This window comes from Musca domestica, unplaced genomic scaffold (assembly GCF_030504385.1).
Source record: "Musca domestica strain aabys unplaced genomic scaffold, Musca_domestica.polishedcontigs.V.1.1 15, whole genome shotgun sequence".
Taxonomy (NCBI): domain Eukaryota; kingdom Metazoa; phylum Arthropoda; class Insecta; order Diptera; family Muscidae; genus Musca; species Musca domestica.
The window spans coordinates 4,840,572-4,855,783 of record NW_026712207.1 but is presented as its reverse complement, the minus strand read 5'-3'; the positions used below and the strand labels follow the sequence as shown (position 1 = coordinate 4,855,783).

Genomic DNA, 15,212 nt, shown 5'->3' with positions numbered 1-15,212 from the left:
GAAACTACAATTGACCGTATTGTTGGAAGAAGTGGAAATACGTTCAAAAAATATCAACATTCCAAATCTTTTAAATTTGATGGTTAGGGTTTTAAATATACGCGCTGAGTATCAACATACATCTCCTACACATGACCTTGAAGGGGCAATTGAAGGGGCTGGACTTGAAACAAAATCATCATTTGTGCAAGATATGAATCCTGCTAATGAGACTAAATCGGAACACGTCGACTATTGTGTTTTGGCAAATAAGGATATAACCTTTGAAGAGACTTTAGATGAAGTAAAATCATCATCTGGACAAGATATAAATCCTGAGAATATAATCATAGATGAAACTATTAATGAGTCAAAATCGGAACAGGTCGACTATTGTATTTTGTCAAATGATGTTATCTCTCAAGTAGATACTTATGTATTATGTTCCACTATATCATTTTTCAATAATGTGTCAATGTCATCTACGAAATTACCTGAAATTAATCTCTGTAACAGTTCAATGAATGATACGTCAAAAACTGAAAGAATAACCTCATCATACAGTATATCTGAAACCCAATCTTTAGACCGTGTAACTAATGACATATCTATCAAAAACACTCAACAATATCAAATCAATCAATCAATTAAAATATCGGAAAATCCACATTCAGAATGCAATTATATATCAGTCAAATCGGCCGAAAATCCAAATTCAAATTTTGTAAATAATCAATCTTCTAAAAAAGAGCCTCATGAAATAACAAATTTCGAAGAAACCACTCTTGAAGACTATGTTCCGCTTAGAAAAAAATATAAGATTGAAAAAAAACCAAATACGAAAATAGAATTAAAAAAAAAATACTCATCGTGTTCTCTAAAAAAGGAAAAACTTAATTTTATAGAATATGGGCAAATGGAATTAACACCTGCAGAACGTGTATTTTTCGAAAACACATTAAATAATAATACAGATCAAGGAATTATAATAAAATTTATTGAAGATTTGCTACGGCTAAAATTTCAGGGTAAAAACAATGTTTGTCCGATTAATTTTTACACTTTTTATCCTAAAAAAGCAATTGAGAAGAAAAAAAAAATTTATTTCTACACAAGATGTCTTTATTTTAACTATGGCTGCGCAAAATACAAATTTTCGGTGAATATGTTTACGGAAGAAATTGTGGTTAATGTATTTTCTACAAGAGAAACCCCGTGTCATCCAAATTTTATTATTAAACATCAATTGAGAGGAACAAGAAGGAAAGTGGCAAAAAAAGACATTTTGCATGTGAACCCCTCAGTATATAGGGATATGAATTTATTTAAGCAAAGTAAAGAATTAAGAGATGTTGGGAATGACCAGGGAATATTAACAAAGGTAGCCTGTAGAAAGTTGAAGTCCGAGGCCATGTTGGATATTTGTAGGGATTCGGACCATTTTGTGGATATTTATAAAATGAGACTTGACAAGCAATGGAAAGACTACATACAAGAGATAGCTGTACCACAAAAAATATATTTATTCGCTGAAAGGCATTTGAAAATATTACATGCTGCAGGCAAAAAAATTTTAAAAATTAGTCGAAACACTTTATTTATGGATTCGACGGGAGGAGTTATAGATAAATTTGATGTTGCATCAAAACGTTTGCAACTCTATTCGGTTGTGGCTCATATTTCCCTTGGCCCGAAAAAAGATGGTATATTGCTACCCGTAGCGGAAGGAGTATTGTGTAGTCATTACGCTACGGACATTCTTTCTTTTCTCAATTCTCTACAAATCTATTGCAAAGAACATAGCATAGTTTGGCCCTTAGCTAAAAGGATTTGCTCCGATTGGTGCGCAACACAAATAATTGCTATTATACAAGCATTTAACTCAGATTTTGGCATTGCATCAATAGTAGATTACGTGCAAGAATGTTACAAAATCTGCGATACCAAGAAAAAACCTAAATTTGTTATTATTCAACTTTGCTGCGCCCATTTAATGCGAAATGCAGTAAAGGATATAAAAGAATTAAAGAGAGAAGAAAACATTTCTAATTTTTTAAAATGGCAAATATTTGTTGCTATTAATATTAGCGATATAAATGAACTTTTTCTATGGTTGAAAAATGTATTAATAATACTTTGTTCACCAGCTAAAGGAAGCGAAGTATCGCAGGCTTTTGAAAACCTGCGACAGTCGAGATCAGATGATGATTTGGATACATTATTAATCGACAAACACAACGACGAGGAAGAGGATGTTTTTGGACATCTGACCCCTGCTTATAAAAAAAGTCCATTTTATATAAAGGCCAATAAAATATATTGTTCAATAAAAAAAAGCATTAGTTCTGATGGGGATGTAAATAAATATCACTCCGAAGAGTTTGCATTGTTGCTCATCAAAAAGTACATGCCATATGCCCCATTATGGACGAATATAATGGGGCATTTTGTAGAAACGGAGAACACAAGAGTATCGAATAGCCCCGTTGAAAGTTATTTTAGTTCATTGAAAACTAAAATCTTACATGGAAAGGTCGTTAGAACATCAGATTATGTAAGAAAATCATATGTATACAAAGAAGCGAAATGCAATGAAATCGAAAACTTTTTTCCGGAAGTGAGCAAACCCACCAAGGGAAAAAAGGTCAAATTAGATGAAAATATTTGGCTTAGAACTCCAAAAAGGGAAGAAAATAAAAAAAGTAAAATGCAGGTTTATGAAATCCTGCTTAGTAAGTACCAAAAACTGCCACGGAATAAAAAAGCAGAAGGAAATCATACAATGTTCAAATTTAGTTCAATTTACAATAAATTATCATACAAAAATGTTTGCGATGTGATCAGTTTTGAAGAGTTTAAATCTTTGGAAGGTACTAAACGGTTATATAATGTAATCGTAGACACAACAATAGCCATATTAATTTGTACGCATCAGTCACAAACAAAGATATACAGTACAACATGTGAAGTTGGACAAGGGCTTTTCTACAGCCAAAATGACATAGCCTTAGATGTTAAAAAATATGATCAAGTTTTTATTCCCATAATATATAGGAGCCACTATACATTGGTATATTTGGATGTCACCAGACAGTATTTCTGCTACATTGATCCACTAGGAGAAAATGAATCTTACTGCAAAAAGTTGTTAAACATTTTTGAGAGAAAAACCAATGAGAAGGATTGGGAAATAAAGCTTTTTGAACATGATTTTCAGCAGGACTTATTCAACTGTGGCGTTTTTGTTTGTCAGTTCGTGCAAGCGATTATTACTAAGAATAAATTGACAGGGCTTTGTAATCCTAATCGATTCAGGGAAACAATTAAGGGCTTACTAACAACATACTCTGATGACAGTAGAGATTTCTGTCTCCATTGCGGCTTTAGTCGCAATTTAAATATTTTTTGTAACACTTGTAAGAGACCCGTATGTGAAGGGTGCTTTAAACATACATACAGCAAAAGCAATCTTACTCTGCTTAAATGCAAACTATGCGATTGATTACTTTGATACCAATTTACCATCGGAATGTGGGGTTTCGTAAGTTTGAATAGAACATAATGTCTGCAACATTTTCCTTCCCATACAGGTAGAAATATGTAATCTTCTCTATCGAACCAAATATAAGCCAATACGAAAACAAAGTTAATTTTCCTTATTTTTTCTTTACCCACTTTTTTATTATAAATAATGGACAACATTGTTTTTACAAGTTTCCTACTTTGCACTTTTCATGAACATTGCTTTTGTTTTTAGATTTAAGTCTTGTATGTAATGGTGATCATATTTTTGGTAATACGTATTATATGCTTTTGTTTTGTTATATGTTTTTATCATATATTTTATGTTAACAATATGAATTTCTTCTAAAATATGCATGTAAAATAAAATTCCAGGACTGATTAATTTTTTAGCTTTTTTCGTATGTTATATTTCGAAGATGAATTTGCTGTAAAAATTAAAATAAAATTAAAAAATTTATATATTTATATTTTTGCAAAAATTGAAAATAGCCAAATTTGTTTCTTCATTTTTTTAACCAATCAATTTCACCAAATTAACTCCTTCAACGGTCTATGTGCAACTTCACAAACTAAAATTTGAGTGATGTGCTTCTCTTCAAAAAAAAAAAAAAAAAAACAAAAAAAAAACAATGAAACGTTATTCGCACACACATTCATACATATTGTTTATCCAGAACGTCTTCTGTCCATTGCCTACTATAGTAGGCAATCATCAAACAAGTTCCATCTGAACGTTCAAACTTGTTCGAAATTGTGTTCGTAATGTATTTAGTGTTGCCAGCCGCTTGCCTAGGTAAGTGAGGCAGTTTTGGACTTTGCCACTGTTATGATTATTGATGCATTTTGGATCATGGATACGAGTGTAATTATTTAGATCATAACAGGGGACTAGTTTTTGTGTATGTTTCCATGGAGTTTCCCTACCGAAACCGCCACTTTGGTTAGAAAATCGAAAAAATTCGATTATCTGAAATCAGTTGGGAATATAAGGCATATATAGCCAGAAAGTACTCCTCGAGACCTTTCATTTAAGACCCGCCTCAATGACGCAGCTAGCATAGTTTTTGTGCAATTCAGCATTTTCCATGGAGTTTCCCTACCGAAACCGCCACTTTGGTTAGAAAATCGAAAAAATTCGATTATCTGAAATCAGTTGGGAATATAAGGCATATATAGCCAGAAAGTACTCCTCGAGACCTTTCATTTAAGACCCGCCTCAATGACGCAGCTAGCATAGTTTTTGTGCAATTCAGCATTTTCCATGGAGTTTCCCTACCGAAACCGCCACTTTGGTTAGAAAATCGAAAAAATTCGATTATCTGAAATCAGTTGGGAATATAAGGCATATATAGCCAGAAAGTACTCCTCGAGACCTTTCATTTAAGACCCGCCTCAATGACGCAGCTAGCATAGTTTTTGTGCAATTCAGCATTTTCCATGGAGTTTCCCTACCGAAACCGCCACTTTGGTTAGAAAATCGAAAAAATTCGATTATCTGAAATCAGTTGGGAATATAAGGCATATATAGCCAGAAAGTACTCCTCGAGACCTTTCATTTAAGACCCGCCTCAATGACGCAGCTAGCATAGTTTTTGTGCAATTCAGCATTTTCCATGGAGTTTCCCTACCGAAACCGCCACTTTGGTTAGAAAATCGAAAAAATTCGATTATCTGAAATCAGTTGGGAATATAAGGCATATATAGCCAGAAAGTACTCCTCGAGACCTTTCATTTAAGACCCGCCTCAATGACGCAGCTAGCATAGTTTTTGTGCAATTCAGCATTTTCCATGGAGTTTCCCTACCGAAACCGCCACTTTGGTTAGAAAATCGAAAAAATTCGATTATCTGAAATCAGTTGGGAATATAAGGCATATATAGCCAGAAAGTACTCCTCGAGACCTTTCATTTAAGACCCGCCTCAATGACGCAGCTAGCATAGTTTTTGTGCAATTCAGCATTTTCCATGGAGTTTCCCTACCGAAACCGCCACTTTGGTTAGAAAATCGAAAAAATTCGATTATCTGAAATCAGTTGGGAATATAAGGCATATATAGCCAGAAAGTACTCCTCGAGACCTTTCATTTAAGACCCGCCTCAATGACGCAGCTAGCATAGTTTTTGTGCAATTCAGCATTTTCCATGGAGTTTCCCTACCGAAACCGCCACTTTGGTTAGAAAATCGAAAAAATTCGATTATCTGAAATCAGTTGGGAATATAAGGCATATATAGCCAGAAAGTACTCCTCGAGACCTTTCATTTAAGACCCGCCTCAATGACGCAGCTAGCATAGTTTTTGTGCAATTCAGCATTTTCCATGGAGTTTCCCTACCGAAACCGCCACTTTGGTTAGAAAATCGAAAAAATTCGATTATCTGAAATCAGTTGGGAATATAAGGCATATATAGCCAGAAAGTACTCCTCGAGACCTTTCATTTAAGACCCGCCTCAATGACGCAGCTAGCATAGTTTTTGTGCAATTCAGCATTTTCCATGCAGTTTCCCTACCGCCAACACCACTCTGGTTATTCGTCCTCGTCGGGAAATTGTGTCATTTTCCTGTTAAATTAATTTAATTAGTTAATTTAATTTAAATTAATTTAAAAATACGTTGATTTATCCAAAAAAAATGGTAAAAATCATTAATATTAAAAAAAACTATTTTTCAATTAACCCATTGCGCACCAACACATTGCATTTATATTTTACAATTTATCTTCACGGGCATTAAAAAATATTGCTTCTGACTTTGTTGCAGTTTTTTTATCTCACCCTTTTCAGTTCTGCTGTTTGTTCGCACCTTTTCTAATTATCATCACAATTAAACAATAATTTTCTGATATGTATGTAAGTGTGTTTGTTGTGTGTTAAGGTGTTTGAAAATTGATTGGTAATTGGTGAGTGTGGATGTGTTTGCTGAGCGAGAGAGTGAACGAATGAGAGAGTGAGTGAGTGAAATGGAAGGAAATGGAGTTGATGGTTGGATGGAATGATTGAAGAGATGGATGACGTGTTAATAGTAATGACAGTGACAATTGGTTAGTTTGGCCGGTAATGGAATGGAGCTGGAGGGGGTGGAGTGGTGAGTGGTGACATTTGTTGTTTCAAGTCTTCTGTGATAAGCACAATATTATAATAAATACTGCCATTTAAAAAAGTTTTGCATACAATACTACAATATATAAGAGAGTTAGAGGAAATTATTTCAAAACTAATATTGGCTCAAAAAAGAGGGGGGTTAATTGTTAAATTAAAAAAAAAAAGTAGAAAAATAAAAATGTAAGCATAACTTGTATACCTCCCAAAAATCATAAATTTACGAGTTAATTTGCATTTTTTTGGTTAAACTTTTTTGATTTGGATTTTTAAAAAATTAAAAGGAAATAAAGAAAATTTGAAAAATAAGGATTTTTTTTGCAATAATCGAAAGAATAAATCAATCTGTCTACTAATTTTCTTGGTTTATTTTTACATTCAATTTTTCCTTCCCAAAGAAAGCACGGGCAAAATATTGGGTAAATTTGCCGAAATGGCTCTGGCTAAAAGTACCTGTGTGATAGTACGATGGGATTGGAATCCGCATGAAGAACGGCCACAGCTGCTTCGGCTTTAATAAAGCCCTTGATCTCCTCCAAAACTAATGACCATTCTAAATGGTCTTCAGGTTCATAACTGGAAGCATTGAATCAATATGTCATTAAAAATTAAAATATTTTGAAACAATATTGTGTAAATTCTGAGTTATTCTTACGTGGTGGTATATTCCTGTATTTGTTTTTCCAATTCGGTCACCAATTCTCGCACCAATTTCATTTTCTTCAGCAGCAAACAAACCACAATAAAACGTGCATAATAGCGCAGCTTTTTCACCATCAAATCGGGACGATCTTCTTTGATCGCTCGCGAATAATAGGCTCTACCTCTAATAGCTGCATAAAATTGATACGCTTCATTCAGGTAATTCGTTTCGCTGGTTCTTAAACTGCAAAGAAATATCAAAGGCGAATGTTATGGAGATCTTTTTTGTTTTTGTAGAGGTGGGGGCTTCACTCACTAGTAATGATAGTAAAGCTGTCCAATTTTACTTGCAATTTCACCAATTTGCCACCGTTTCAAACCATATTTCGAATCCAGTACCATGCGATGCTGTTGCTGGAATTTCCATAGTTTTGTGTAGACATCGAATGTTCGTCCAAAATATGCCTGCCACTGACGATGTCCATATTGTGGTAAATCTCTGAAAGTAGGGAAAAGGAAAACATTTCAATAAATTTCTTTGTCAGATAATGGAGTGCGAATTGATTACTATTATATATTCTTCCCAAAACCTATTCTTAAAAATTTTCTAGATTTATGTCTTATTGCTTAGGGTTGTATAGCTCCTAGTTCGTTTGTGAGCTCAATTCGATTGAGTGAATTATTTAGTCTCGCCAACGTTTCTGATCAGAATCATCAAAATATCAAGTTCCTAGGAAAATATTCCCAAAGAATGATCCACAGATACATTAAGAAGACATTCTGTTTTGTTTCCCAGAATGGTGTTCTGTAGTCTGAATACTTCTCAATTGTAGTCAGCTAAGTTAAGGAGCATCCAGGCTCTTCAAAAGGACCAGCTAAACCCTTATGCAGTTGGTTGGAATAAGGTCAAGTATAACTGTCTACCCCATACCCTCTAATGTTGTTAATAGTATTCTTTCCAAGTGCTCTACGAGTGCTAGCCTTGGGTGTTTGCTACAACTTTCGAATTTTCTCCCATCATCGGGCACCAGTGTGAATGGTGTTTACTGAGTTGTACGAATGTTTCTGCTCTGTGTGTATGAGTATGAATGTGAAATGAGTGTGTGGTTTGGGGCCTCTAAGCCCGCTTGTTCAGCCTAGGCGTGTATAACAGCCCCAATTGGAAGTAGCTCAGTTACCAGATCTGACCAAAGGTATTTTTGGTACCACAGGTGGCGGGGACTCACAGGGAATCTCAACTTTATTGCCCCAACATCACAGATCCTTCAGATCTTGTTCGGGGCACTTTCAAACCTAATCGGTTGCCGTTCAGAGGGGAAGAGCTGAATAGGCCTCGCTCCTCGCAGTAAGAAAGCTACGTCCACGGCAACTCTTCTAGTTTCGCGGGCATGAGGACCCCTAGATCGGTTGATTTAGCCTAACTATGAAAATTCCCTAGTTTTGGGTTTTGTTTTTATCCAAATGGTTGATTAAATGTCTCTCCACAATCTCCTTTCTTCCTTATTTCCTTTCGCATCTTCTTCCGTTATATATCAGTCTTAGCTTTATAGTTTTCATTGTGACGCCATTAACCACTCTCTCTCTTTCTTTGTGTATGTCCAAATTTGCGAATAGATGTGGTTGCTTCCGAGCCGGTAATATTTCTACATAAAACCACTTTTTATAAATATTTTTTCCGGAGACCAAATATTATCTTTCTTGAGTTGACTGCACGGAATTGTTTTGTAATAGAAACTTTGGGTCGTTTTCCCATAAGAGTTTCGGTTCATTGCTGCCACAAGAAATTTGTTTCCTTAACCCACATAATTACGTACTCGCAGGAGTTCAGATTCGCTCCATATTTCATAGCATTTTCTGTTCGCTGTTCCCATAGGAGGTTCGACTAGTGTTTCCTACAGAAGCTTCGATTAGTTGTTTCTACAGGATCTTTAGCTCGATGATCCCACAGAAGCATAGGTTATTTGTTTTCATAAGAATTTGGGGGTTTCGTTTCCACGGGATTGTGGCCACGCAGTTCTCGTAGGGACATTGGTATCACACATAAACTTTTATTCACTGTTTGCAACGATGCTTCAGTTAGCTGTTCCCATATAAGTTGATCCAAAGATTTCTGGGTTTAGGGCTCTCATCGGACTTACTGTTCCCACAGGAACTGCGGTTCGCATCTTTAACATAAACTTAGGGAACCAAGCTAAATTGTGAAAAAAGTTTGGAAGTTATGTTTTCCGGGAAAACAGGATATATTCTTCTAAGTATTGCGACCCGTCGTCCAATCTGGCAAATTGATCGAAATGTCGTGGAAAAGCAAGGCAGGATAAACTTAGGGAACCAAGCAAAATTGTGAAAAAAGTTTGGAAGTTATATTTTCCGGGAAACAGAATATATTCTTCTAAGTATTGCGACCCGTCGTCCAATCTGGCAAATTTTATCGAAATGTCGTGGAAAAGCAAGGCAGGATAAAATACTTTATGGTCATATTTCATAAGAATCTTCACTTCAAAGATCATATTGACTTTATTCGGGCCAGAGTCAAAACAAAGACAGATGAAGAAGCGAAGCGGACTAACTCCCTAAGGTTGATTTTATATCGGCAAATAAAGCGAGGTGGAAAGGCTTAGGAAGTAGGAACGTAGTGTGCTGGCTTCATGTTTATAGATGAGATGTATCAGATGGCATTCAAATGTGACTATCTTAGATGGGGCAAATGGGGAAAGAATTGACAAGGTCTTGAACTCAGAAACACCGAAATTCGTAGACAGGTCTGATAAATTTAAGAACTCAATGATTGACAAGTTTTGTGACGTACCGTCTGGTGCTGCAAATTGGTCTAAATATCGTGGAGTAGCTGGGCTGGATAAAATACCTTGGGATTATATTTCATAAGAATTTTGACTTCAAAGGGAATATACAATTTATTCTGGCCAGAGATAAGAAGGTCTTCTTTAACTACCAATGGCAGATGAAATGCGAGGTGAGGTAATGCGGCATATTGTTGCCTACGCTTTTCCCCGTCTGGTTTGGCATGTTGTCCAGCCAGATATAAAGGCATTGGATGTCTAGGTTTAATGCTTAGGCTTGAGACGACTAATATTTAGTCATTAAGGCATTTTTAGATGACATTCAAAAAGGCCAATCTATGATAGGACGGGTGGAGAATGGATTGAGAGCGGTCTGTATTTAGAAGCGCTGAAGATCTTATACAGATCTGACGAATTTAAGAATTCAGTGATTGAAAAGTTTTGCAACATAACATTGAAACAAATCTAAGAATAATAAGAATTTTGACTTCAAAGGATATATAGACTTTATTCTGGTCAGGGATAAGAAGGATTTTTTAAGCTACCAAAGGGCTGATAAAGATATGAAGCGAGTTAATTTTGTTGCATACGCTTTTCCCGTCTGGTTTAGCATTTCGTCCAGCCAAATGGAAAAACATTGACTTTTCCATTAGAAATGACGGAACTGATGGCTAGAACATAGCGATTTTGCTAGTTATAAGTAGCGTGTAACTATATTTTTAAGGTTTAGCACCGTAAGTCCCACCTGCAAGATAATAAGTGAATATACCAATAAATATAGTCCCTTCCAAAAAGGAAATTATGTTCCTACATGAGCTTTAGTTTACTGTTCCATAATCTGAATATTGGTAGCATTCATAGTACCGAAAGAAATTGTCTGATCTCTACCACAAACAAATCTTGTGTTGATGACCCTTTGACCCTTTGTGGGGGTGATACTAGAAGGAGTGGACCGAAAAATCTTAACCATCTTAACAGTAGATCTTCTGTTAGTAGAAATAATGGAATGTGTGAAATATGAAGAGAACCGGATGCTTATTTCGGATTTTATGATCGTTTTTGTAATTCAAAACTTTGACCCTTTGTAAGGTAACAAAGCGAATGGTCCGATCTCTGGCATCTTTATAACAGATCTTGTGTTTATAGAAATATTGATATATGCCAAGTCTGATTGAAATCGAATGTTAATTTCGCGTTTTATAAACTTCATGAATATTCAAAATTTTGACTGATATTATCTACCCTCACACCAGACTTTGTGTTAATAAAAATATTGTAATGTGTGTAAATTGAAGACAATCGGACTCTCACATCACATTTTACTAGAGTTAGACATCTTTTAAAAATGTTGACCCTTTGTGGGGATGTGAGGAGGATGGAGTTGATCAATATTGTCCATTTTCGCACTGATTCAAATATTAGAATTTGCAAAGTTGGAGCAAAATCGGATTATTCTTTCTCCTTCTGTGCAGTAAAATTTTTTTTGTGAAAATTTCGATCTTTTGTGGGGGAGATACCAGAAAGAGTGGACGAATATTCCCCACCTACGAACTCGATCTAAGTTTGATAAGAATATTACGATGTAGTAAGTTTGGACTAAATCTGATACACCTTTCGAGAGTTTTCGTGTACAGCAGCCAGGTAGACAATTAGATGGACGAACATCTCTGCCTCTGAATCGGATTTCGTCCAAAGAGACCTAGGGTCTAAACCATTGTTTCGATGAGGCACGTTTATATATACTCTCTGTAGCCATATTGTTGAAGGTGTAAAAATATTGGCGTGTTTTTTATTTCCGAAATCGGTATTAATTTTTTATAAAAATGACACTTTTTCAAATATTCGAATTACACAGGAGAGGGCCATTGAGCCATTTTCTTTCTTGATTCCAAATGTTTAACTTTCATTTTTCAAAACAACACCAAAAAAGTGTAAATAAAAAATCCAAAAAAAAAAAAAAAAAAAAAAAAATGCTGACTCACCTTAAACCATTGAACAACTGTTTGGACTTCTCCAGCAAATGTATAAACTCCAAAACCAACTTTCTGTCCTGTTCTTCTGTGGATTCCATTTTCACCATACCGTTCTTCGATTCAGTAGTGTTATGTTGCTGTCGTTAAAGAACTGCAAATGACCAAATAAAACAAAATAGTGAGAAAGAGGCAATGAAAATAACAACAACTGTGAATATAAATTGAATGAGAAAATAGTAAAAGTCCTGGCAATAGGAGAGAGGGAGGGAAGAAAGTAGCAGGGCGGACATATTAAAATTATATTGTAACACAACAGCTCAGCCAGCATCCAATAACGGCGACAACAGAGAAAAAAGATTAATTAAAATTGATAATTAAAAAAATGGCAAAGACCAGGAGAGAGAGAGAGACAGGGAGGCAGTGAAAAAACACAATGACAACAAAAAAAGGAGCAACAATGTCAGTGGGTTTGTCGAACACCGAATCTCGATTTAATGGCAATGTTAAGGAGGAAGGGCGTGAGGTAGGCGGGGAAATGGGGATAACTATCGATGTAAATTTAAATGTCGAACTGCCATCGTGGTTGTTGTTTTTGTTTCTCATCTAGGCAGCAGACCTAGATTTTGTGTTAATTGATGTTGGCCAATTGATGTCTGTCCACCACTTGCTGCTGGCCAGCTCTCTGTGTGTGTGTTTGTCACTTAGTGTTACCAAAACAATCTCATCTTCCATTCAATATAAACTGCTGGAGGAGGCTTTTTGTGCTTTGTTGTTTTTGTTTTTTTGTATTTTTTTGTTGTTCTATGGAAGCACTTGTAAATGGCAACAATGGATGGCAATGGTGATGCTGATGGACTGATTGACTGACTGTCCCCCAAACGTTACAGTGTTCTCCAACTACACTATCAAACACTAAACGCGCCTTTATTGTTTAACTGAGAATGTGAATGACAGACGTAGAAAAAAAAATGAATAAAAATCCAAACAATAACAACAACAACAATTGCAAAATGAAACTGATTTTCATTCAAAAGCCATTCACCACAACATCTACTGCCTGCCTGCTAGGTTTGAATGCGGCGCGTAGTATTACTCAGGCGACCATAAACCAACCCACCCACCATTTCTTGCCCCCTCAACCACTTTCCAACAAACAATGTGAGATTCAATAATTTCTTTGTCTGTCGTCGTCCTCCCCCCCACGCCACTTGTATCTTGTGAGTTGTTTGATGATGCATAAGATGATGATGGTGATGACGACGACGGCGACGATGAAGATGACATCATGGGACAACTCCATATCAGATTTCCCCCTTTGCCCGGTAACAATGATTTAAGTTTTTTTACGATGGCCCCATGAATACTAGGAATTGTTTTATGGGGGACAGTGGGCTCAAAGTGAAAAAAATTAAGTAAATATTATTAATGCGATTTTTCACAAGAATTAGCAAAACTTTATTGTGAATTTTTTTAAGAATATTTTCTCAGGGACCTATGATCTTTAAGCACTAATAAACCAACACATACAGATTTTAGGATATTTTTTCAAGGACCAACGAAGGCTGATTTTCAACAACGTCGGCGTATATTAGCCGTTGATAAAAATTCTTTAAAATCACCAATCCAGACATTGGCTCTTCGAACGAAAAAAAATCCATGTGTTTAGTTAATTGAACCTCGAAAAAAAATGTAAATATATTGTTGTTTAAATTTGTTGAAAATCAGTTTTCGTTGGTCAATTGCTCCTTTAAAATATCCTAAAATTTTAATGTGTTGGTTTATTAGTGCTTAAAAGATCTTCTTTAAGAAGCATTTTAAAGAAATTTTAAAACACATGAGTTTTATGAATAAAAAATGTTTTTTAGGACCAAACATGTTCTTCGAGCACACATAGATCAACACGAGTGGATTTCTTGAATCGAATTTGTTCAAACCATCAAATGTATTCCCATAATCCAATATATCTGGGTTTTTAGAAATTTTTTCTAAGGTACAGTAAATCAATTGAAGGAATCAATGCGACGGTATAAAAGACCAACAGAAGAGGATTTTTTGGACCAATATTTAAAAAAATGGAATATCCTACAAAATGTTTTCAAGGTATAATTTTCCAAAAATAGACCAAAAAATCGATTTTTTTAGAATTTTATTCAAGGACCAAAAACGTAGATGTTGTATAAATTTATGAACGTTTTTTCAAGGATCTAATGTGGGCTTAAACGAATAATTTTTTCAGGAACTAATGGTTAATTTTTTAAAAAACTTGAATTTTTTTTAAAAATTTTCCCACAAGGGCCACCAGGCAAATTTTGATTTTTAAAAACTTTTTAATTTGCAAGAATTACAGGGTGAGATAAAAAACTGCAACAAACCCCATAATTTTTAATTGTTATTGAATGAAAGCAAACAATGTCGGAAATAGCATCAAAATTTTAGAATAAGTTTAGATTGGCTCGAATTATGGCCTTTAAACGGCCAATGAAACCGTCACACTGCCCTTAGGTTGGTCTGCGGTATTTTGGTCCATTCCCGGCGAAGCGCTTGCTTGAGGTGATCGACACTTTGGTAATTTTTAGTGCCAACCTTGCTTTCCGAAATACTCCACACACAAAGGTCCAACGGATTAGTATCCGGAGATTTTGGTGACCATTATGCGCTGGAAATGAAGCGAGGAATCTCATTTTGTAACTATTCTTGAGAGACGCGTGCTGAGTGCGATGGAGCTGAGTCCTGGTCCAAGGTCTGTTGCCAAAATATTAGCGTGCCCGAGGCATGGGTGTATTAAACATTTTCGCGATAATATTCGGCATTTATTCTGATGCCACGGTCGATTAATACGAACGGAGAGCGACCATCAGCTGTTATGGCGATGCACACCATCACCACGGCCGGCGCTTGAGTTCTGGTGGCCACATTTTCAGCTGACCTCTTTGGCAAGTAAACACGGTCATTTTGTTCTTCTTTATTTACAAACTGCTGGACAACGAATGTTTTCTCATCGGAGAAAACAAAATTCGGCAGTTCACCACTTTCGGCCAAGTGAAGCAACTCTTTAGCTCTTTTGAGTCTATTTTCTTTCTGTTTCAGTGCTTGGAAATGACAGCAGTCTGAAGTTGGTTGCAGTTTTTTCATCTCATTCTGTATTAGACTACCAAAGGTGGATTTTTTTTTGAGATATTTTTTTATTTGCCATGAATTT

At 35.6% G+C, this 15,212-nt stretch overlaps 1 protein-coding gene across 3 annotated transcripts in view; it reads right to left on the bottom strand.

Moving 5' to 3' along the window:
• Nucleotides 1-15,212, bottom strand: part of LOC101887283 (protein SCAI) — a 45,891-nt gene that overhangs the window by 15,732 nt on the left and 14,947 nt on the right. For 2 of the 3 annotated variants that reach the window (XM_059119569.1, XM_059119567.1), the window contains exons 2-5: nt 12,023-12,164; nt 7,559-7,741; nt 7,256-7,486; nt 7,054-7,176 (exon numbers count right to left, since the gene is read on the bottom strand). In XM_059119569.1, the coding sequence (XP_058975552.1) occupies nt 7,054-7,176; nt 7,256-7,486; nt 7,559-7,741; nt 12,023-12,120 (635 nt within the window). In that variant the 5' untranslated portion in view covers nt 12,121-12,164. Of the gene's footprint in view, nt 1-7,053; nt 7,177-7,255; nt 7,487-7,558; nt 7,742-12,022; nt 12,165-12,724; nt 12,837-15,212 lie in introns of those variants that run through there. The other variant, XM_059119568.1, reaches the window with a different exon arrangement.